The 22,196-nt window shown below is 36.7% G+C and overlaps 1 protein-coding gene across 11 annotated transcripts in view; it reads right to left on the bottom strand.

Annotated features, from left to right (window-relative positions):
• The window catches only part of POT1 (protection of telomeres 1), a 120,461-nt gene that overhangs the window by 74,592 nt on the left and 23,673 nt on the right, over positions 1 to 22,196 (bottom strand). For 7 of the 11 annotated variants that reach the window (XM_062204576.1, XM_062204527.1, XM_062204634.1 and 4 more), the window contains 3 exons: positions 14,325 to 14,438; positions 10,605 to 10,652; positions 7,321 to 7,435 (listed from right to left, as the gene is read on the bottom strand). In XM_062204576.1, the coding sequence (XP_062060560.1) occupies positions 7,321 to 7,435; positions 10,605 to 10,652; positions 14,325 to 14,390 (229 nt within the window). In that variant the 5' untranslated portion in view covers positions 14,391 to 14,438. Of the gene's footprint in view, positions 1 to 7,320; positions 7,436 to 10,604; positions 10,653 to 14,324; positions 14,439 to 18,257; positions 18,434 to 22,196 lie in introns of all 11 variants that reach the window. The other 4 variants (XM_062204773.1, XM_062204928.1, XM_062205014.1 and 1 more) reach the window with 4 other exon arrangements.

Below are 22,196 nucleotides of genomic sequence, written 5' to 3'. Positions count from 1 at the left end.
CAACGGCTGGAGCTGTGCCGATCTGAAGCCAGGAGCTTCCTCCGGGTCTCCCACGCAGGTGCAGGGGACCAAGGACCTGGGCCATTTTCCACTGCTTTCTCATGCTATAGCAGAGAGCCAGATCAGAAGACGAGCAGCAGGGACTAAAACCGACACCCATATGGGATACTGGCGCTTCAGGCCAGGGCCTTAACCCGCTGCGCCACAGCGCCGGCCCCCTGATCTTTTAAAATGACTGAGAGACTTCTGTAAGCATAAAAGCTAAAACTCCTTTAAGTTTCAGTATAAACCTTGGAAAAATAAGCATTTGTTTCTAGAATAAGATTGGTACCAGAAAGAAGATAGCACGCTAAGGGTCCTATGTAATAATTACTACTCAGGATGAGAACAAAGTTTTCAAGAAAAATTATAGTCAAGGAATAAGCATGGCAAATTGCACCTAACTCACCCACTACACTGAACCTAACATTTGTAAAATGAACTTTAATGAAAAATTCTAGCTGATGGATAATAAATTTTTATAACTACCTATCTAAATTTGGGTTGATGCAGGTAATTTTCCTCCACATAAGTAGTTATATGTATTTATATGTTATTCAGACTGTGGCTCTGTATTTCTAAAATACTGCTTTACATGTTTTTTTAAAGGCACAGCTGTGGACTGTTGCTATACATTTATTCCAGTAGTTCTCTACAGTAATACTGATGAAGTTGATGCTTTCCTGACAAATATGTGGTATCTGACTTTCCTGTAGCACTTACTCCTGTTGAAGGATGAGTTCTATCAACAGAAATAAAAATATAACTAAAGCTATAAGAAGGATAGTTCTCAAATTCTACTGTCTGGCTAGTAGTAAAGATACCTGCTATGCCTGAAGATGGATTTTTGATGGTTTGATGACTACATTCAGATAAAATTGATGACATTCATTTTAATTTAGTATCTCAGAACAAACATTATGTCTGTCAGAACAGATGGCTCATTACTAGCCATGAATCTGTTATCAAAGAATGGAAGGAACTGGATCCAACTAAATATAGGTAAGATTTGACATACGTATATATATACACACTTGAGATATAGAAGATATATATAAATATGATAAATATTGTCTCCCATAGCTTTTGCTTTTTTATGCAGGATTTATTATCAAAATAAAATATGATTATACTGTTTTAAGAACAGTATCATTTTGTTCTAATCATTTCTAGGTTGCTTTTGAAAATGATATATTTGCTGATCATTTATTTAAAATTTTTCAATGACAAGTTACAATATGTCAAGGACAACAGCCTTTTTAAATTATATCTCCTACCAAGTTAGCTGGGCATTGCTAACAGTAATGTAGCTTATTCCTAACGTTGACAAGCCAAACGCAAGCAGCTGTAACAACTCTACAAGGATCATAGTGACCAACCTTTATGGCTAATTCCAAGAAGCAGCACATGTAAAATTCGAGGAAAATTTTGATGGTCAGAGAAAACTACAAAGGAAAAAGGATAGGAGTATACATTGAGTGAGATGCTGGTACAGTGGAATGTAGTTTTGGGAAATGTAAAGCTAGTATGAAAATACTTGAGAAATTCATAAACAAAAATTTCTCTGATTCAACTTTAGTGTTTAATGTTTCCTTTTCTCTAAAACAGAAATCAAAGATTTTTCAGAAAACACACCTTTCAGTCTTCACATTGGTCCAGAGTTTATTTCAAAATTATCTCTGTATTTAAGAGTCCCCATATTGGCTGGCGCCGTGGCTTAACAGGCTAATCCTCCGCCTTGCAGCGCCGGTACACAGGGTTCTAGTCCCGGTTGGGGCGCCGGATTCTATCCCAGTTGCCCCTCTTCCACGCCAGCTCTCTGCTATGGCCCAGGGAAGATAGCGGAGAATGGCCCAAGTCCTTGGGCCCTGCACCTGCATGGGAGACCAGGAGAAGCTCCTGGCTCCTGGCTTCGGATCAGCGCGATGAGCCGGCCGCAGCGGCCATTGGAGGGTGAACCAACGGCAAAAAGGAAGACCTTTCTCTTTGTCTCTCTCTCTCTCACTATCCACTCTGCCTGTCAAAAAAAAAAAAAAAAAAAAAGAAAAAAAGAAAAAAAAGAAAAGAGTCCTCATATTGTCATTTATACAGAAAATGGTTTTATGTCATATTAATATGACCTTGTGGAAGAAAACAGACATCTCCCCTACTTGACCTACTCAAGTATACACTCCTAGCTCATTCCTCAATAATACGTGTATCTTTATAAATAAAATGATTTAATCATGATTCAGTGACATCTTTGTGTTCTAGCATGAACAGAGCTCCTGGCATGCAGTAAAGATAGTGTTTCATCAACAGCATTCATGGTTTCATATTTTTAACACCTCTGAAATATGGCAACATCTTACAAAATTAAACATCAAACATAGTTCAATCAGTAGTATTTTTCAGTTCTTTATAAAATAATATTGCCTTTTTAAATGATGGATTTCTTTTAGAACAGCTGAGATGCTGTAATCAATCTTAACACTAATTTAAATCAAGGTGAAATGCTTTCTGTTCACTTATTAGTTCACAATAAACTAAAATTCATGGTGTTAGGCCGGTGCCGTGGCTTAACAGGCTAATCCTCCACCTTGCGGCGCCGGCATACCAGGTTCTAGTCCCGGTTGCCCCTCTTCCAGGCCAGCTCTCTGCTATGGCCCGGGAAGGCAGTGGAGGATGGCCCAAGTCCTTGGGCCCTGCACCCGCATGGGAGACAAGGAAAAGCGTCTGGCTCCTGGCTTCAGATCAGCGCGATGCACTGGCCGCAGTGGCCATTGGAGGGTGAACCAATGGCAAAAAGGAAGACCTTTTTCTCTCTGTCTCTCTCTCACTGTCCACTTTACCTGTCAAAAAAATAAATAAATAAATAAAATTCATGGTGCACTGTATTATATGTTTAAATATTTTGTTATAATCTAACAAATTTATGGGCTGTATCTTTTCATTTACCTTAAAAACTACCCAAGTGTATAAGTACATAGACATATTTTATATAACATTATATATATATGCATATATACATAAATTGACATGGACGTCTAAACTTAATCTTCAAATTCCTTCATTTATCTTTTTTGGGGGGAGTTGCATGGAGTAAAAATATATAACATGAGTTGTGTTCTATCAAATTTTAAAAGTTCGCTATAAGTACTGTTAACTACATACACAATGTATAGAGCTCTGAAATAACTGAAACTTTATATCCACTGAACAGTCAGCTCTCCATCTTCCCTCTCTCCAATCTCTAGCTACCATCATTTTAATTTTTATTTCTATGAGTTGGACTACTTTATACTTCATATAGGTGAAATCACTTGGTATCTGTCTTTCTGTGAATGGCTTATTTCACTCAGTTCATTGCCTTCAGGGGTCATCCATGTTGTTGCAAATGACAAGATTTCTTTTTAAAAGATGAATGATATTCCATGTATGTATACACCATATTTTCTTTATCTAGGCACCCCTCATTGGACATTTAGGTTGCTTCTGCAACTTGTATAATGTGAATGCTGCGGCAAGGAAAATTAGAGTACAAGTATCTCTATGAGATCCAAGCTTCAACTCATTTGAATCCTCAGGAAGATTTTTATAGTTCTATTTTTAGAGGGAGCATCTCCCCCACCCCCTCTTTCTCACACACACACACACACACAAAATCGGCCAGTCCGCTCACCAAAGGCCTGCAACAGCCAGGGTTGAACTAGAAACTTTGGAAAGTTGGGAGCCAGAAACTCAATGAAGGTTTCCCTGCTGCATGGCCAAAACCCAACTACTTAAACAATTACCTACCTGCCATGGTGACCATTAATAGGAAGCTGCAATTGAGAGTGGAGCCAGTACTTGAATCCAATCACTCTGTTACAGTTTGCAGGAGCTATTCCACTTCACCTATTATACATTCTCTGTTCCTCAATGAAACTGTTTTGGCTATTTGGGGTCTTTTGTGGTTCTACATAGATTTTTCATTTTCTATTAAAAATGTCATTGGGATTCTGATGAACACTGCATTGAATCTGTATATCTTTATGAGTGGTATGGAGATTTCAGCAATATTTAAGTCTTCCAGTCTGTAAACACGAGATGTCATTTCATTTACTTATATAGTCTCGAATTTCTTTCAGCAATGTTTCCTACTTCTCATTGCATAAATCTTTCACTTCCTTGATTCATTTTATTACTAAATATCTTATAGTTCCTGATGCTACTGAAAATGAGAATGTATTATTCTCTTTTCAAATTGTTCATTAGTGTATACAGAAATACAAATATTTTCTGTACGTTAACTATTGATCTTGCAATTTCACTAGTTCATTAGTTCTTTAACACTTTTGTGTGTGGTAGGGTGTGTGTGTATGTGGAGTATTTAGCGTCTTCTATAGAGATCATGTCCTCTGAAAACACAATTTTACTTCTTTTAAATTTGAATGCCTTTCTACTTTATTTTCTTGTCTAACTGCTCAGATTGGCAATTTTCCTATTATGCCGACCAGACGTAAGGAAAACAGGCAGCCTTGCTCTGTTCCTGATCTTAGGGGGAATCCTGACAGCATTTCACTGTTCCTTCAGTATGTTGGCTGTGGGCTTTTCATGTCACTTTTATTAAATTCAGGTGATTTCCTTTTATTTCTAGGTTGTTTTTATCATAAAAGTGTTGAATTTTGTCAATTGAGAAGATCATGCAGTTTCTATCCTCCTTCTGTGAAGACGGTGTATCACACTGCTTTTATATTGTGAATTATCCTTGCAGGCTGACATCTATTTGGTCAAGGTATATGATCCTTTAATTGTCCTGCTGAATTTGTTTGCAACTACTTTGTTGAGAATTTCTGCATCTATGTTCACTGGCAATACTGGACCACATCTTCTATTTTTTGTAATCTTTGATTTTGCTATCAAGTTAATGCTAGACTCTAGAAATGAGTTTGGAAATGTTCCCTCCTTCCCAGTGTTTTTGGAAGAGTTTGAGAAGGACTGACATTGTTTTTTAAATATTCGGCAGAATTCACCAGTAAAGTCATCCAGTCCTGGACTTTTTTGGGAGCAGGAGGGTGTTTAATTTCAGATTCAATCTCCTTACTAGTAATAAGCTGTCGAATTTTTAATTTTCTCATGATTTGGTATTGGTAAGTTACAAGTTTCTAGAATATCATTTATTTCTTCTAGATTATCCTATTTCTTTTACATGTAATTTTTTATAGTAATCTCTTATGATCCTTTGTGTTGTCAGTTGGACTGTCTGCTCTTTCATTTCTTCTAAGATCAGATGAGATTGTGCACATTCGGGGTGGTATGACCATAGACCCTTTTTCATTTCTGATTCTGAGTCTTTTTTTTCATAGTGTAGATAAAAGCCTATCAATACTTCAATTTAAAAAAAAAAATCTTAGTTTTGTTTTTGACTGATTCATTCATTCCCTATTTCTGCTCTGATCTTAACTTTCTCCTTCCTTCTGAAGCTCATTTTGCTATTAGTTTGTTCACTTTTCAGTTACTGGAGGTGTAAATTTAGGTTGCTTATTTGGCATTGTTCTTTTTCAATGTAGACATTTGCTGTCAAGCTTCTTCTCAGGACTGTTTTTGCTGCATTAGTTCCACTATGTTCTTTCCGTTTTTGATTATCTCAAGATATTCTCGAATTTCTTCTTTGACCCAGTGATTTTTCAAAAAGTTATTGCTTAATGTGCACGCATTTGTGCATTTTCTAATTTTTATTCCTGCCACTGATTTCTAATTTCACTCCATTGTGATCAGAAAAAGATACTTGGCATTATTTCAATCTTAGATTTGCTGACTCATTTTGTGACCTAATATATCCTGGAGAATATTCCATGTGCATTTAAGAATGTATACTATGCTCCAGTTCAGTGGAGTATTCTTTATATGTCTGTTAAACCCATTTGGTCCATAGTAATGTTCAATTTGTTTCTTTAATGATCTTCTGATTGGATCCTTTATTTAAAGTGACATATTGAAATCTACTATAATTGTGAGGCTATTTCTCCCTGTTCTGTTCTACAATGTTTGCTTCATATATTAGGCGTTGATGTTGGCTACATATGTAATTAGAACATTTTCCTGGTGAACTGACCCTTTTATTATTTATACAGCATCCTTGGTCTCTGGTGACAATTTTTGATCTAAAAGTCTATTTGTCTAAAACAACTACAGCCACGCCTACCTCTTTTGGTGTTTTATCATCTGTGTAGAAAACATTCTTGATTCTTTCACTTCTAGCCTACACGTGTCCTTAAATCTAACGTTGGTCTTTTTTTTTTTTTTTTTTAAATCTTCTTACCTATTCTGTATCTTTGGATTGGGAGACTTTAATTATAATTAACTACTGATCAGGAAGGACACTGTCAATTTGCTAACTGTCTTATAACTGTCTTATGTTTCTATTTTCACTCTATCTTCTTTTGTATATTTTATAGCACTATTTTCTTTTTGATTATCAAGTAGTTTACATAAAACATCTTTTAGTCCTAACAACTTATTTTATGATGAGGACAATTTAACTTCAAATACAAAAATTCTACACTTTTACTTCTACCACCATAATTACTGAAGTCACAAGTTTTATTTTTTTAATTATATATCCATTAGCATATTTCTATTTGTTCTACATTGCCTTTCAATGTATACAACAAAATTAAAAGTGATTATGCACCACTCATTTATTACTGTATTCTGTGTTTATTTACGGGAGCCAGCACTGTGGCACAGCAGGTAGAGCTGCCGCCTGCAGTGCTGGAATCCCATATGGGCGCCAGTTCAAGTCTCTGCTGCTCCACTTCTGATCCAGCTCCCTGCTGTGGCCTGGGAAAGCAGTAAAAGATGGCCCAAGTCCTTGGGCCCCTGCACCCATGTGGAAGACTCGGAAGAAGCTCTTGGCTCCTGGCTTCAGATCGGTGCAGCTCTGCCTGTTGCAGTCAACTGGGGAGCGAGCCAGCAGATGGAAGGCCCCTCCCTCCTTCCTCCCTCCCTCTCCCTCTCCTTCTCTTTCAAATAAATAATAAATAGATCCTTAAAAAAATTTATGTATTTACCTTTACCACTGAATCTTTTATTGTTGTTTGGCATCCTTTTCACTTATTCTTACTGTCAAACTAGACTTTAGTCTCAATACCATATTTACTCTATAAATTAAAATGGCCCTAAAAATACTTTTATGTTGTCTGATAATTATAAACCATAACTGAGCTTCTATTCTTAGACTTAGAAAACAGAGGATCTGTGTTTAAAACCAATAATGCAGTTTTAGTACATAAAGACTATACCAATTGTAATACATACCAGTTCCTTTGCTTAGATATGGAGGCTTAAAGAACTTCACGACACCATAGACATTGACAATTGTACCACCTTTAAGCTGATTCAGGGGAGTATATATATAATGTGTTGCTGGAATCTAAAGAAAGATAAGACAGTGATACATCAATATTAATTTACATTTTAGAATAATGTTACGATCAAATTTGTAAATTAGCAAATCCATATAACTATTTTATCTGTGTAAGTGTCTAAAAGAGGCCATACCATCTGGAGAGTGAACCAATGGATGGAAGACCTCTCTCTCTGCTTCTGCCTCTCTGTAACTTTGCCTTCCAAATAAATAAAAATAATTCCTAAAAAATAAATAAAAGAGTCCATAGTCTAAAACAAGGTACTGTGCAGCTGATAAAGTTTCCTACATACATCAACTAGTTTTTCTCAGGCATAACTCTGCTTAAAAATTATGTCATTTGCACAACAGCTCATAAAAGCACAATTAACCTATACTCTAGGTGAAACATAATACACCTTCAATATAAAAGAATATAGTGAATTTATAATAAATGTAAAAACTGAAGCAATAACAGAAAACAGATATATCTTCAATGTTAGAGATTTAAGAAAAGAGTATTACTAACTTTACTAACTAGAAATAATGAAGCATTTTTATTAGTCCTAAAAGGCCAATTGGATTACTGGTCCTTTCAATAAAGAATTCCATGTCGTGTAAGTTTGGGAGAACTTTTCTTTCTATGGTAACTCCAGAAGTATTAAAGCCTCTAAAGGGATTTTCAGTGATTACTTTAGCTATTTTTAAGTTAGCATTTTCCAAACTTATTTGGCAAACAAATCATAACTGGGAGACAAGAATTCATGATGTTATCAGACAGAGCAAATTCTGAGAAATTTAAGAGATTTGCACTCTGGTTTTTAACCTAAGTATCACTTTAAAACTCAGGGTATAACCCCCACCCCCCATACTGTTAGAAAAATTTTACTTAGGCCTAAATGAAGTCAGGTTTTGATTCATAAATGGCTTCAACACAATAAAAATAATAAGAGAACAGAACATTATTCTCTGAAACAACTATGCTTAAATTTAAAAGAAAAGCAAGAGTGGTTTATAAAGCTGTATCTACAGATTAACAGAGATACACTAAAATCCTTAAAAGGTCTCAATCAGGTGTCCCCATCATCCAAACATCCCTACTCCAACTGGAAATAAGCTTACTCATCATTCTGAGAGTTAACATTTTACATTAAATCAAAATTAATTAGTTTTTTTCAAGGAAGATGATCCCTCAAGTCAAACACAAGAGGCGTAGGGCTTAGAAATCTAATCAAATTTTAATATAAAAGAAAGCTGTAACTCATCAATGATGAAAGAAGAATGGTCAGCATATGGAACTGAGGAAAGAAGATATAAGCTTAGCTGACAAAATAACTGGACCTAGTAGTCTATCTTAATAAGTATCTTCCTGATGAATGGAGAAGACTATCATAGCTCTAACATTTAAGTAACCATAGTAATTAAATTACAACCAACAAACAACTTCTAATTATTAATTTGGGGTTCCCAGTAAATCAGTCCATATGTGTGTGTGTGTACAGCAGATAAGTTATATTTCTCATTACAAATTAATAAACTGACAATTATTCTCTTACTAATTGGTTATTATACTTGAATGAGTTCATGCTTGGTAACATGGTAATTACATTTACATAAAGATTCCCAACAAGTACCAGACAATTTGTCTCCCTTGATCTCACAATAATGTAAGACAATTCCTTAAAAAAATATAATAGAGTCAAATCAGTTTGCATTTCAAAGAACAAAAATATTTGTGTTGAGGGAGGTATAGTGGAATTAGGCAAAAAAAATGATGTAAGAATCAAAGGCTTTATGAACACGGTAACAAATCAAAATAGTGAAGAGTAAGTAACACAGAGGGAATAGAATGTACAAGAGATTGGATATAACATCATATAATCAGGGACCTGAAAGAATAGCTTGGATAGGCATGCAGGGAATAGTTTAAATGTTGTCCTTAAGATTGAGTAAGTGGGCCAAAGGTTCTTAAATCCTCAAGAAAATGTAAGATCTAATTATTGCCCCAAGTCACTTGAAAAGGGCAACTCTTCCTTAACTGCAAAATAATATATTTTATATAAGTTCTATAAACATCTCTAGTCTAAAGATAGGCCAGTCAGTTAGTAATACATTACAAAAACAGTAACAGGCTTTCAGAAAATCATTGAAAATACTGACAATAAAAATTAATAGTTTTCTTGAACTCAATTCCAAGGTACACCATGCTCAGTTTAAAAATGTTAAAATGCAAAATGAGCATTTTACAGTCAAGAAAACAGAAGCAAATAAATCTGCTTCTTATTTTAGAATGTGTCTTCCACTAAAAACACATTTTTGCTATGTTCAGAAGCTTTTCCATTTACTTTTGTCTATAACAATTTAGACACATACTAATACCTAGGGCTGTTCCAAATTTAAAATGTACAGCAATTCATTTGTTATAATTTCTCCAAAAAACAGATTTTAGTTATACTATTCAGAGTTTAAAATGTGTCTTGTAGTTATTGTCAACCAGTAAAAAAGTCTCTGTACGCTATGTCTGCATTATAAATCAAAGGTTTAAAAATAGGTAGAACAAAATTATTTTATTAAATATTACCAAATTACCATCTTTCTTAGTTTAACTCAGCTACAAATAGCAAAATAGGGACCTTCCTATTGCCATAACAAAGTCTTACAAAACTGGAAAAAATGAAAAAAAAAAAAAAAAAGCAAAATGTCTCAAAAATATAAAAATTTAAAGTTATATAACTTGCTAAAATAAAATTCAGCACATAAGCTGTTTTAATATGATAATGAAAAACAAGAAATCAATTTGGTTTAAAACTAATAATATTTTCATATAGCAACAGCTAATTTTTAATTTTCTCATGTAAGCATAGCTTACTCAAAAAAGCAGCTATTTTAGAAAACATAACAATCAGATAATAACTACAATATAAATATAAAAATCAGAAATAACATTATAAGAAATGATAGGGAAGACCATTTCTCATTTTGTTGATACTATTTCAGACTATAAAGTAGATCCCACTGTATCAATATTAATTTAAAAATCAGCCTATAAATTAACTATCTCAAAAAAATTAAAGTAACTATCTCAAAATCAAGCTATAAAGTATATCAGACTATAAACATATTTGCATGTAAACCTAGGTCTCTGTGTGGGAGGTATAACTCTACATAAACTAAATTAAATTAAATATCATCTTACCAAAGACATTGATTCTGCAGAAAAATCTCTAATAGGTTTAGTATAAACCTGAAAATAAAAAAAGAATTATTTGTACACAAATTACCTCTTGTATAATTATGGACCTCCAATTCCTTTTTAATTTATTTATTTATTTGACAGAGTTAGTGAGAGAGACAGAAAGGTCTTTCTTCCGTTGGTTCACTCCCCAAATGGCCGCTATGGCCAGAACTACGCCAATCTGAAGCCAAGAGACAGGTGCTTCCTCCTGGTCTCCCACATGGGTGCAGGGGCCCAAGCACTTGTGCCATCCTCTACTGCCCTCCAGGCCACAGCAGAGAGCTGGACCAGAAGAGGAGCAACCGAGACTAGAACCCAGCACCCACACGGGATGCCAGCGCCACAGTAAGCCGCAGCACCGGCCCATGGACCTCCAATTCTAATAGAACTCCACATTTAACTCTATAATACTCAAATTCCATACAATGGCATAAAGTTAAGGCTTACAAGTTCAGAGTGCCTTTCTCAAAATAGAATATTAAAAAAGAATAAATTTCTATCATTGCAATGGAAGTGGAAAATCAGAGTTGTTAAATCAAGATTTCCTACACTGAACCCCAAACTTTTCAGAAACAAAAAAATAGAAATGTAACTTTGAACCCCAACCTGCAACTCTCGGTCTAATTTATTAATTTTAATATCAAAAGGGATACCTCTACCCTTACAATGCCTTTGAGCATACTAGAAAAAAAAAAATAGGCAGATGCTGGTGAAGGTACATGGCTTGGCCCAATTGTACCTAATAGCATTCACTAAATAGAAAGTAGATTTCAAGTATGAGTACAGAGAGAAGGGGAGAATGATCATCTTCACAAAAAATGAAACAGGAGAAAATCTATTTTCCTAACAGAAGTGCTTGATTAATTTAAAGTAAAATCAAGTATATTACCTAACATGACTGATGGTACAATTACAAACAGGATGAGGTCTTGAATTTCTATGCAGTTTTGTATATTTCATTAATAAATATAGCCTTGCATCATGATTTTTTAATCAATAACGGATCACATACACCATAGTGGTGTCCTTAAGATTATATTGTCGGGGCCAGCAATGTGGCCCAGAGGGTTAATCTGCAGCCTGCAGTGCCAGCATCCCATATAGGAGCCAGTTCAAATCCCAGCTGCTCTACTTCTGAAGCAGCTCCTTGGTAATACACCTGGGAAAGCAGTGGAGGATAGCCTAAACCTCTGGGCTCCTGCCACTATGTGGGAGACACATATAAAGCTCCAGGCTTCTAGCTTTGGCATGCCCCAGCCCTGAATGTTACAGCCATCTGGGGAGTGAACCAATGGATAGAAGATCTCTTTCTCTGCCTCTCCCTCTCTGTAACTCTGCCTTTTAAATTAACATGTACTATATATAAATATAAATTATATATATGGCCTATGACATCATCACCTTCTTAGTATGTGTATGTTTTTATTTTTTATTTTTTTTGACAGGTAGAGTTATAGATAGTGAAAGAGAGAATGAGAAAGGTCTTCCTTCCATTGGTTCACTCCCCAAATGGCCACTACGGCCGGTGCTGCACTGGCCCGAAGCCAGGAGCCAGGTGCTTCTTCCTGGTCTCCCACATGGGTGCAGGGGCCCAAGCACTTGGGCCATCCTCCACTGCCTTCCTGGGCCACAGCAGAGAGCTGGACTGGAAGAGGGACTAGAACCTGGATCCCATATGGGATGCCGGCGCCACAGGGAGAGAATTAGCCAAGTGAGCCAAGGCGCCGGCCCAATATGTATATGTTCTATAACGTGCACATCACAAGGAAATCAGTTTATGACACATCTCGAAATGTACCCCCATCATGACTCCATCTATAAAGGATCTTCCTTTCTTTAAGCTGTATTCATTTACTGGAAAGTCAGAGTGAGAGAGAGAAAGGAGAGCCAGAAAGAGATCGAACTTCCGTTCACTGGTTCAGTTCCCAATGCACTGCAACAGCCAGGGCTGCAACAGCCAGGTCTGGGCCAGGGCAAAGCCAGGAGCTTCTCGTGGGTCTCCCACATGAGTGCAAGAGCCCAAGGACTCAAGCCATCTTCCACTGCTTTCCAAGGTGCATTAGCAAGGAGCTGGATCTGAAGTGGAGCAGCTAAGACTCCAGATGGGCACCCGTATGGGATGCCAGCATTACAGACAGCAGCTTAACCTGCTATGGCACCGTGCTGGTGCCAGGCTCTTCCTTTTCTATCTGGAGTCTTTCTGGGAATAAAGCCAAGAAAATAATTTCTATTTTTTAAACTTAAAATATTCCACTGTTAGGGCTCAGAAAACACCCAAAATATGCTGCTTTTAAATAGCACCTGGGGGAGCAGCAAACACAGGGAAGGGCTTTCTCTGAAGTTCCTTATCTACATAAAAATGATCTGCCAAACAGGACCAAAATTCCTTCAATCTTCTTGCTAAAATTTCAACAACCAAGGAAAATTAATTTCAAATCAAGGAAGACACTAACAATCAAAATCCATACCTAGAACCCAGAGGAACTCTGCCTGAGTCTGTTCTACAAGTTCACTGTCTCCTAAACAAGCATTAATTACCCTTCTGACATTGCTTACACCTCTTACACCGCGACCCCTGCCTTTCCCCTATGAAGAGGGTATTAAGCCTGCAATATCTGGGCTTCTTTGAGCATCATACTCTGTATAGCTCCTGCAAACATATGCTGCCTCGGACAGCCTGGGCGCCATCTCAGCTATCTCTTGAGGAGAAAGAAAGGAACATTGTGCCTGCATTCCTTGGAAGGCCAACGATGCCGGGAACAGTCCTTTTGGGCCTCAGGTCATGGGAAAGCTCACTGTTGAGACCTTGGCCGTTGTGTTCCAAGAAATGGGCAAGGGTCTGTTATTGCACAGGATGTTCCTCCTTCTCCTCTCATGATGCATACTGTCACACAGGCGAAATTGTGCTGATGTGAACAAATATAAACCTGCTGATGCAGCAAGACTTAATGTTATTTGGAGGAAAAAAAACACTACCAGGAGGGGCGGGTGTTGTGGCGTAGCGAGTAAAGCTACTGCCGGCAGTGCCAGCATCCCATATAGGCACTATTTTAGTCCCAGCTGCTCCAGTCCCAAACTAGCTCTCTACTAAGGCCTAGGAAAGCAGTGAAAGAGGGCCCAAGTGCTTGGGCCCCTGCACCTGCGTGGGAGACCAGGAAGAAGCTCCTGGCTTCAGACTGGCACAGCGCTGTGCTGGCCATTGCAGCCAGCTGGGGAGTGAACCAGCAGATGGAAGATGTATCTCTCTCTCTCTGCCTCTCCTTCTCTGTGTAACTCTTCCAGATAAATAAATCTTTAAAAAAAAAAAAAAAGCCACTAGGAGAGACAAAAGTTAATTTTCTGCTTGTGGAAAGGCTCCTGTCCCCCCCCCTTTTCCATAATCTCTTGTCTCTGTATTTATTGCCCACTGTCCCCACTTCACCCTGGAAAAGTTGCTGCATGGGTCACGGCAACATGCATATTAAGAAATTTGTATGCTTTTCCTCCTGTGCATCTTTCCTCCTGTGCATCGTGTGTGTTTCAGTAGACTCTATTACAGAACCTTTAAAGGAGCCTGAACTTCACTACTCAAATAATTTAGTTAGATTAAGCAGCTACTCAGCACTTACAGAAATACTAACACTATCCTATCACTTTATTATTAAACCCACGATAAGATTAGACTGAAATTTACACACTTACATACACAGCTGATTTGTAGTCTTCAAGTGTTTTTAAAAATATGCCACATTTACCATCTCTGCTCATACATGAGGATGCTGGTCAAACAACAAATCTAGCCACTGCAATGGTGTCCTACAAGGAAAAAAATCAACAGAGTATCTATAATTCTGAATGTCTTAAGATTCCTTATTTATTGTTATTTAAAAATAAAAATCACCTCTATAAAATGGAAAACTGGTTAACCTAAACTTATTTAATGCCACCTGAGTAAATAAATTTGACTGCCACCTCTTCTGAAATAGTCTTCAACATCCATAGCCACAATGTGCCCAGAGATGGGTAAAATGCCCCCACTTCAGGAACAGTAACTCAATTAGTGGGCTGATTCTATTAATTTAATTGGACTTCAAAAATCAATGTTTACCCCGGTTTGGTAAATAAACTATGAGAATAAACACAGCGGCATGATATGGTTGATAGCTCAGTATTAGGAATGTAATTTAAATGCAATTAAAACTCAGCCTTGGGAACCTATGTTACGAAAGGTATGTCACTAGTACAAAAAAAAATTATTATAAAACTAATATATTCATACATAAATCAGGGTTTGAGACATGAATACAAAATTTCCATTTATATATGTACTCAACAAGTTCACAGAAAACAGAATTAAAAAGTTGTTTGTTTTGATGAAAAAAATTTTTGAAAGCCAGGTAAATTTCTCATGATACCTATTTTCCATGAATTCTTTGAACCCTTATATGGTTTCACTTCCTTCACACCAAAATATAACGTTGAATTTCATTTTCTGCAAATTTTTCAAGCAACCTTACACTAATAAGAACAGATAGTTTCTTTCTACTTAGGTTTGTAAGGGTAATAAGAAACCTTTCTCCATTTGTTCCTGTTTACTAATTCTTTAGTTAACCATCCTTTCATTTATTTGCCAATTACTAGAACACAATCACTCAGAGTTTTGTGTTTCTGCTTTACATTATTTTTTACCATCTTACTCCCCTAACCTTAATAAAATATTAACATATACAAAAATTCCTCGGTTTTAGGAATTTTTGTTCAATAATTTTATTCTTCACCAGGTGGAAGCTTTGCCATCCTCTATTCAACTAGGCTGTGCCTTGAAGACAAAGGTCAGTTTCTTTCTTTGTATTTACAGGACTTGACAGGAAGCAGGCCTTCATAAACTGTGAATCAAAGGAAGTATCTTTTGTATCATTTGTAGCATTTCTAACCCAACCAGATATTTTAGCTCTGAAAATTCCTGCATTTTTCCCCTCATATGAGACTACAAACCTTAACCAGGTGTATGCTAACAATGTCAAGTAACCACAACTCCTCATAGTTAAGTGGGAGAAAAATATCTTCTCAATGAAGATTTTACACCTCTACCATGTTTTAGGCAGTTGAAAAAGGTGAATAAAATAAACATACTTAGATGTCCGTAACAGCCTGGGCTGAGACAGGAGCTAGGAATTCAACCTGGATCTCCCACGTGGGTAGCAAGGACCCATGTACTTAAGCCATCACCTTCTGCCTCCCAGGGTACTCATTAGCAGGAAGCCAGATCTGAACCAAGCTGAGCTGGGACTCAAAATAGATACTCTGATATGGGACGCAAAGGTATCAAGCAGCAACTTAACTGCTTTGTCAAATGCTTGCTCCTTACTCAAAGATTTAAAGTAGTTTAATCAAACTAACACAGGAAGAGAAGCAGAAGTAGGGGGCCACTGGTTTATCAGTTTTAAATCCTTGTAATAAGCACAAAGAAAATACGTGATCATGTTCTTTACTCTACGTGAAAATGTTTCCAAACACTAGTAATATGCAGTTAGATATGAACCAAATATAAAAGTTTGAGTACACATGAACACTTTTCTTTCCATCCTTCCAAAATTTTAGGAATAAGTATGTATTTCTTTTATGATGGAGAAAAATATTTAAAGAACAATAGTTAAAAATTGGACATCAGCATTCATGAAAAAAATTTTCCAAAGTTTATATCTATACACAATTCAGTAACAAGTTACAACTCTTCCTCCAGTTTTTATTCAACAGCATGCAAACAACGAAAATACTTTTAAGAGAAAAATGTGTTTATTACATTAATAAACACAGCCTTATATTTGGATACATAGAAACAAATTTCATTGAAGGCCCTCAATGAATACATTCCAGATGACCAGGCCTGTTTTAGTGCCACATACTTCTATTCAATATGAGACAACCCAGATTCTCATCTGTTTAATACTTTTCCACTTTTTTGTTTTCCACTTTACTTATTCTGAGCCCCACTAGTAATACCTTTTTCCCCCCACTTATTTATAGTTCAAAGTCTGGTATTCTTCCAGATAAAGATAATTCTTCATTCTTCTGAATTCTCCTATGCAGCATCTTAAAATTATTTTTACTGCATATGCCACTTATAAACTTCTTAATTCCTTTAATGCCCTTAAAGCCCTGTAAACTTCTGGGGTCTAAAAATAAGGTTTATGCCTTGCCCGTACATATCAAATATGGATAACGGTCAGAGACTTCAGTCCATTTTGTCAAAAAATATCTGTAGAATGAGTTAACACTGGCAAAAACTGAGGTACAGAAGAAGGAAAAAATTATGCCTCTTAGGATTCTATCCTCATTCATTTATAAAAGTTTTTAAAATTAAAAAACACAGGGAATAAGAAAGATAAACACATAACAGGCAATACTGGTTTAACACTCCTTAGACTTAAACTTCCACGAAGAACATATGAAGAAATTTAAACAGAATTATATAGTTAAGTGCTAAGAGTATATTCTGACATAACAGAGTATTATTACATCAATCCATTGAAAAACATTAGGAGACAAATCTGAGAAGAATATCGTGCTACTGAAAGTGAAAAGGCTTTATCAATGCACATGCATAAATGTTATGAAAGTGAAAACATAAGGTATGAAGTCTTTGAAATAATTGTACTTAAAATGTGTCTAATTGCACAGAACATATACAACCAAGAGAAAATCCTAAAATATACCAGAGATTGGATGATAACCAAGTGTTAACCAGGTTCAGAAATTGTAATGAACACTATTCTGATGGGGGATGCTGGTAATGCAAGAAACTATGCCATGTGTAGGGGCAGAGGATATGTAAGAGGTCTTTGTAATTATCTCTCAATTTTTGCTGTGAACCTTAAACTGCTCTTACAAAGAAGTCTTTAAAAAATAAATTATCAGACTGTTATTTACATATTAAGAAATAAAGTTTTAAAAGCTAAAATCTCCTAATGAAGAAAGCAATCAGTGGTGAAAAAAGCAAGCTGGATGAAAAACAAATAACAAAAATATGAAGTACAAGTTGCATATTAATTTGCTATTTTTAAAAGATAATATGTTAAAATTATCAACTCATTACATTTAAAGGCATAGAAAATATAAACAGATAATCTAAAAAAATCGTATCTGACTATACAGGCATAAAGTAATTTTTATATAGGGGCCTTGCAAATGTTAATATATTTCAAAACATTGTTAAAGAGTAAGTAGGTGCTGGGAGAAGGTAGGTTCTGATCAGATGGCACCAGCAGTAGTGACTGACAAAAAAATATTTCTCCAATAAAAAAGAAAAATGTATTTTATGGGTATTAGCATCTATTATATTGCATAATATCAAGGACATAAGCATTAAAAAACAATCTTTATTTTTTTTTATTTTTTAAATTTTTTGACAGGCAGAGTGGACAGTGAGAGACTGCACTCCCTGGCCACAGCAGAGAGCTGGCCTGGAAGAGGGGCAACTGGGACAGAATCCGGTGCCCCGACCGGGACTAGAACCCGGTGTGCCGGCGCCGCAAGGCAGAAGATTAGCCTAGTGAGCCTCGGCGCCGGCCTAAAAAACAAAATCTTTAAATGGCTTACAAATCACAATAGGATCCAACAACTCACCCACCTTACCATATTCTGTTACATACTCTAGTATTGTTTTCTTCTAATTCTTTAAACATTTGAAGATGCCTTTCACTCAGAGCCTTTGCATATGCTATTCTCCTCTACTGCTCCACTCCCTCAGTGACTCCCGTGTTCAGTTTTCCACTAATCTTCTCAATTGGCTTCTACTCTTAGTTACATATCTGGATAAAACAATTACATAGTTATTACATGTGTTAGTTACTTACACTCTTCATCATTGGAGACTGTGCCCCAGGAAGGCAAACTCTATGACTGTCCTAACAGCTAGATCTACAACATCTATCATATAAATCAAAAAAGATTCAGCAAGTATGAGGGCAACTAAGAAATAAACAAAATTATGACTATTCATATGTATATAGGTGTAATTTCTTAAATCTTAAATAAACCTTACCTCATAGATTCTTAGAATTTTAGAATTGAAAAGGACCTTAGTCATCAAACACCTTCATTTTTCAGGTAAGAAAATAAGGGCCAGAGAGTATAAATAAATGGTCTATGATCATACACAGCTAATTTAGTTATAGACTACTCCTTGGAATTTACCCAAAGGAAACAAAATCAGCAAATAAAGAGAGTCTTCTGCACCTCCATGTTTACCGCAGTTCAAGTCACAATAGCCAAGACATGGAATCAACCTAAATGCCCATCAACAGAACACTGGATAAAGAAACTACGGGATATGTACTCTATGGAATACTACACAGCAGTTAAAAAAGCAAAATCTGGTCACTTGCAACTAAATGGGTGAATCTGGAAAACATCGTACATGTACTAAATTGGATCTCTATTTTAGACTCCAAAGACAGGTTTTGCAAAAGTAGCACTATTCTAAAGTGATGACTCATCTACAAATTATAATTTCTGCAACTGTAACATATCAACTATTCAGGATTCTCAGTTAATACAGTTTCCTTACTTTATATTTTATTAAATTCAGATCTAGAGGAATACAGTGTTAGTCAAGGTGCAATAATTAACTGGAGAACAAGGCCACAGGCCAAATTTCTACATTCAGGATGCACATAATCTTCTGTTCTACTCTTCTCCATTGAGGATGTATCTAAACACACTAAGATAACAACAATAAGTGCCATGTACTCAGTTCCTAGTATGTCCCAGGAGTAGACATATTCTGTCTCTTTTTTTTTTTTTAATGTGAAAGATCAGTGAGAAAGACAGACAGACAGAGAAAAAGATCTCCCACCTACTTGTTCAGTCCCCAAATAGCCACAACAGCCAGATCTGGGCTGGGCTGAAGGCAGGAGCCAAGACCTCCATCTGGGTCTCCCACATGGATGGCAGGGGCCCAACTACCTCAGCCATCCTCAGCAGTCTTCCCAAGTACATTAGCAGAAAGCTGCAATGGAGAGGAGCAGTCGGGAATCAAATTGACACTCTGCCATAAGATGCTAGCTTCCCAAGTGGCAGCTTAACCTGCTGTGCCAAAACACAGGCCTGTCTGTAATCTTGATAACACAGACAGTTTGGGGCAGGGGAAAAAAAGCTGAATGGAGTTAGGGGCTTTTGCCCAGTTAACATATGTTGCAATTTAGTCACTCTGACCTCCTTGCCATGCCAGAAACATATAATTACACTTGTGAGCAGTTGTGCTTGCTAGTTCCCACTAGAGAATACTCTCATTCAAGTATCCAAAAGAATTACTTCATCACTTCTTTTAAGTGCCAATATTTGTCTTTCCTTTTCCCCCAGAGAAATATATACCTACTCTCCTCTTATCCTTCCAACTTGTCTCTCTGCCATTGCTTTATTTTCACCATAATACTGTTTTTCACTTTAAAAAGTATCTATTTTTCAACTTATTATCTTTCTTCACTAGAAAACTACCTGTACTTGCATTAAGTATATTTTTCTGTTTGGATATTGGTACTGTGGAAAAGGACTCAGTTCCTTAAAGGTATCCATCCAAGGGGCTGGCACTGTGGCATAGCAGGAAAAGCTGCTGCCTGCAGTATCAGCATCCCATATGGGCACCAGTTTGAGTCGCGGCTGCCCCACTTCCAATCCAGCTCTCTGCTATGGCTGAGTCCTTGGGCCCCTGCACCCACATAAGAAACCCAGAAGAAGCCCAACCAGGGAATGGAAGGCCCCTTTCTCCCTCTCTGCATCTTGCCTCTCTGTAACTCGACCTTTCAAATAAATAAATGAAAAGGTGTTCAATAGATTGTTGAATAAATGCATGAACAACTGAATAAATACACATTAATTCTCCTGTATCCTCCTCTAGAAAGCATATATATCTTAGGAGCAATATTTAAAAGGCAGAAGCATTTTCTTGGGGGATCAGAGAAGGGAGGCACGCAGGAAAAGTCTGGAGGAGGAGTGCAGTGCCTCTACAAATCAGTATTCCTTGGCTAGAAAGGCACGGCTACTTAGCATTCACTAAGGAATTATGATATTATTCTAACAATCAGCACAGGCATTTACCTGTGCAAACTTGCTGGATGTGAGTGGAGGACATACTCCCCATTCTTAGCCCTGTTGTAATTATTTAGGTAATTCAACTCACTGGACAAGTGTCACAACTCATTCATCAACTACTAGACACTAAGATGAATCTTACCAGCTGATGTATTGAAGAGAAAAAATTTTAAAGGGCCTGCAAGATGATGTCTTAAGAGAAGCTGCCTTACTAGAAGTTAGGAACTACAAATATGACCTGAGAAAACTAGAAAGCTACAAATACTACCAAAATTTTCTGTGCAATATCTATGTGCTCATTTGATTACAAAAACAGCAAAAGAGGGACAAATTGATGCTGTGATAAAGGCTTTTTTCTTTTTTGCTATGCTAATCACTTGCCACAAAGATTTCCTAAATAATTCAGGATATAGAACTTAAACGCTTTTCTGAAGAAAAGAAAAAGCGAAAAAACAACACCTCACGAAACAGGAAAATATTTTGGAAAACACTGATAGGGCATGATAGGGAATTTCTTTCCAAAACTTGTAGTGTTCAATTTCCTAGGCAATGCATTTCATACAGTCAAATGAACAGCAGACACATATGCCATATTGGATTAACAAAATTTATAGGGAACACATAATAACCAACAACAGTTGTTTTTGTTCAAATATTTACTTAATGTAGAAAAAGTAGGAAAAATTAAACTTTGGTGTTAAAAATATTCAAATTGAAATTCGCAACTTAGGGAACAGATGTTCTTACAAACATTGGAGTTGTCTGAATAACTGAAAAATAACCACTTTCCTATCCACAAACATACATACACAATTAATCAATTCTACGCCAATTCCACCAAGGTTTAATTTTGGCACTTGAACTACTGTAAAGCCTTTACAGTGATTTCTCTCTCTTCATCTCCCCTCACAGAAACAACTGAAAAATAATTTGACAGAAATCAAGAGAAATGAAATTGACCTGATAATTCTGAAATAATTTTAGGAATATTGGGATTATAGATATGTAATATACAAATTTTATTTATGTACAAATTGATAGGAAGAAGGATGTACATATATAAGTATGAATGTGTACAAATATATGTATGCACTGATATTTCAAATTAATAAACTATTGTTGAAATTCAGATAGTTGGCCAGCGCCGCGGCTCAATAGGCTAATCCTCCGCCTTGCGGTGCCGGCACTCCGGGTTCTAGTCCCAGTCGGGGCGCCAGATTCTGTCCCGGTTGCCCCTTTTCCAGGCCAGCTCTCTGCTGTGGCCAGGGAGTACAGTGGAGGATGGCCCAAGTAATTGGGCCCTGCACCCCATGGGAGACCAGGAGAAGCACCTGGCTTCTGCCATCGGATCATCGCGGTGCGCTGGCCACAGCGCGCTGGCCGCGGCGGCCATTGGAGGGTGAACCAACAGCAAAGGAAGAACTTTCTCTCTGTCTCTCTCTCTCACTGTCTACTCTGCCTGTCAAAAAAAAAAAAAAAAAA

This window comes from Lepus europaeus, chromosome 1 (assembly GCF_033115175.1).
Source record: "Lepus europaeus isolate LE1 chromosome 1, mLepTim1.pri, whole genome shotgun sequence".
NCBI lineage: Eukaryota > Metazoa > Chordata > Mammalia > Lagomorpha > Leporidae > Lepus > Lepus europaeus.
The sequence above is the reverse complement of the archived record's forward strand: the minus strand, read 5'-3'. Positions and strand labels throughout refer to the sequence as shown.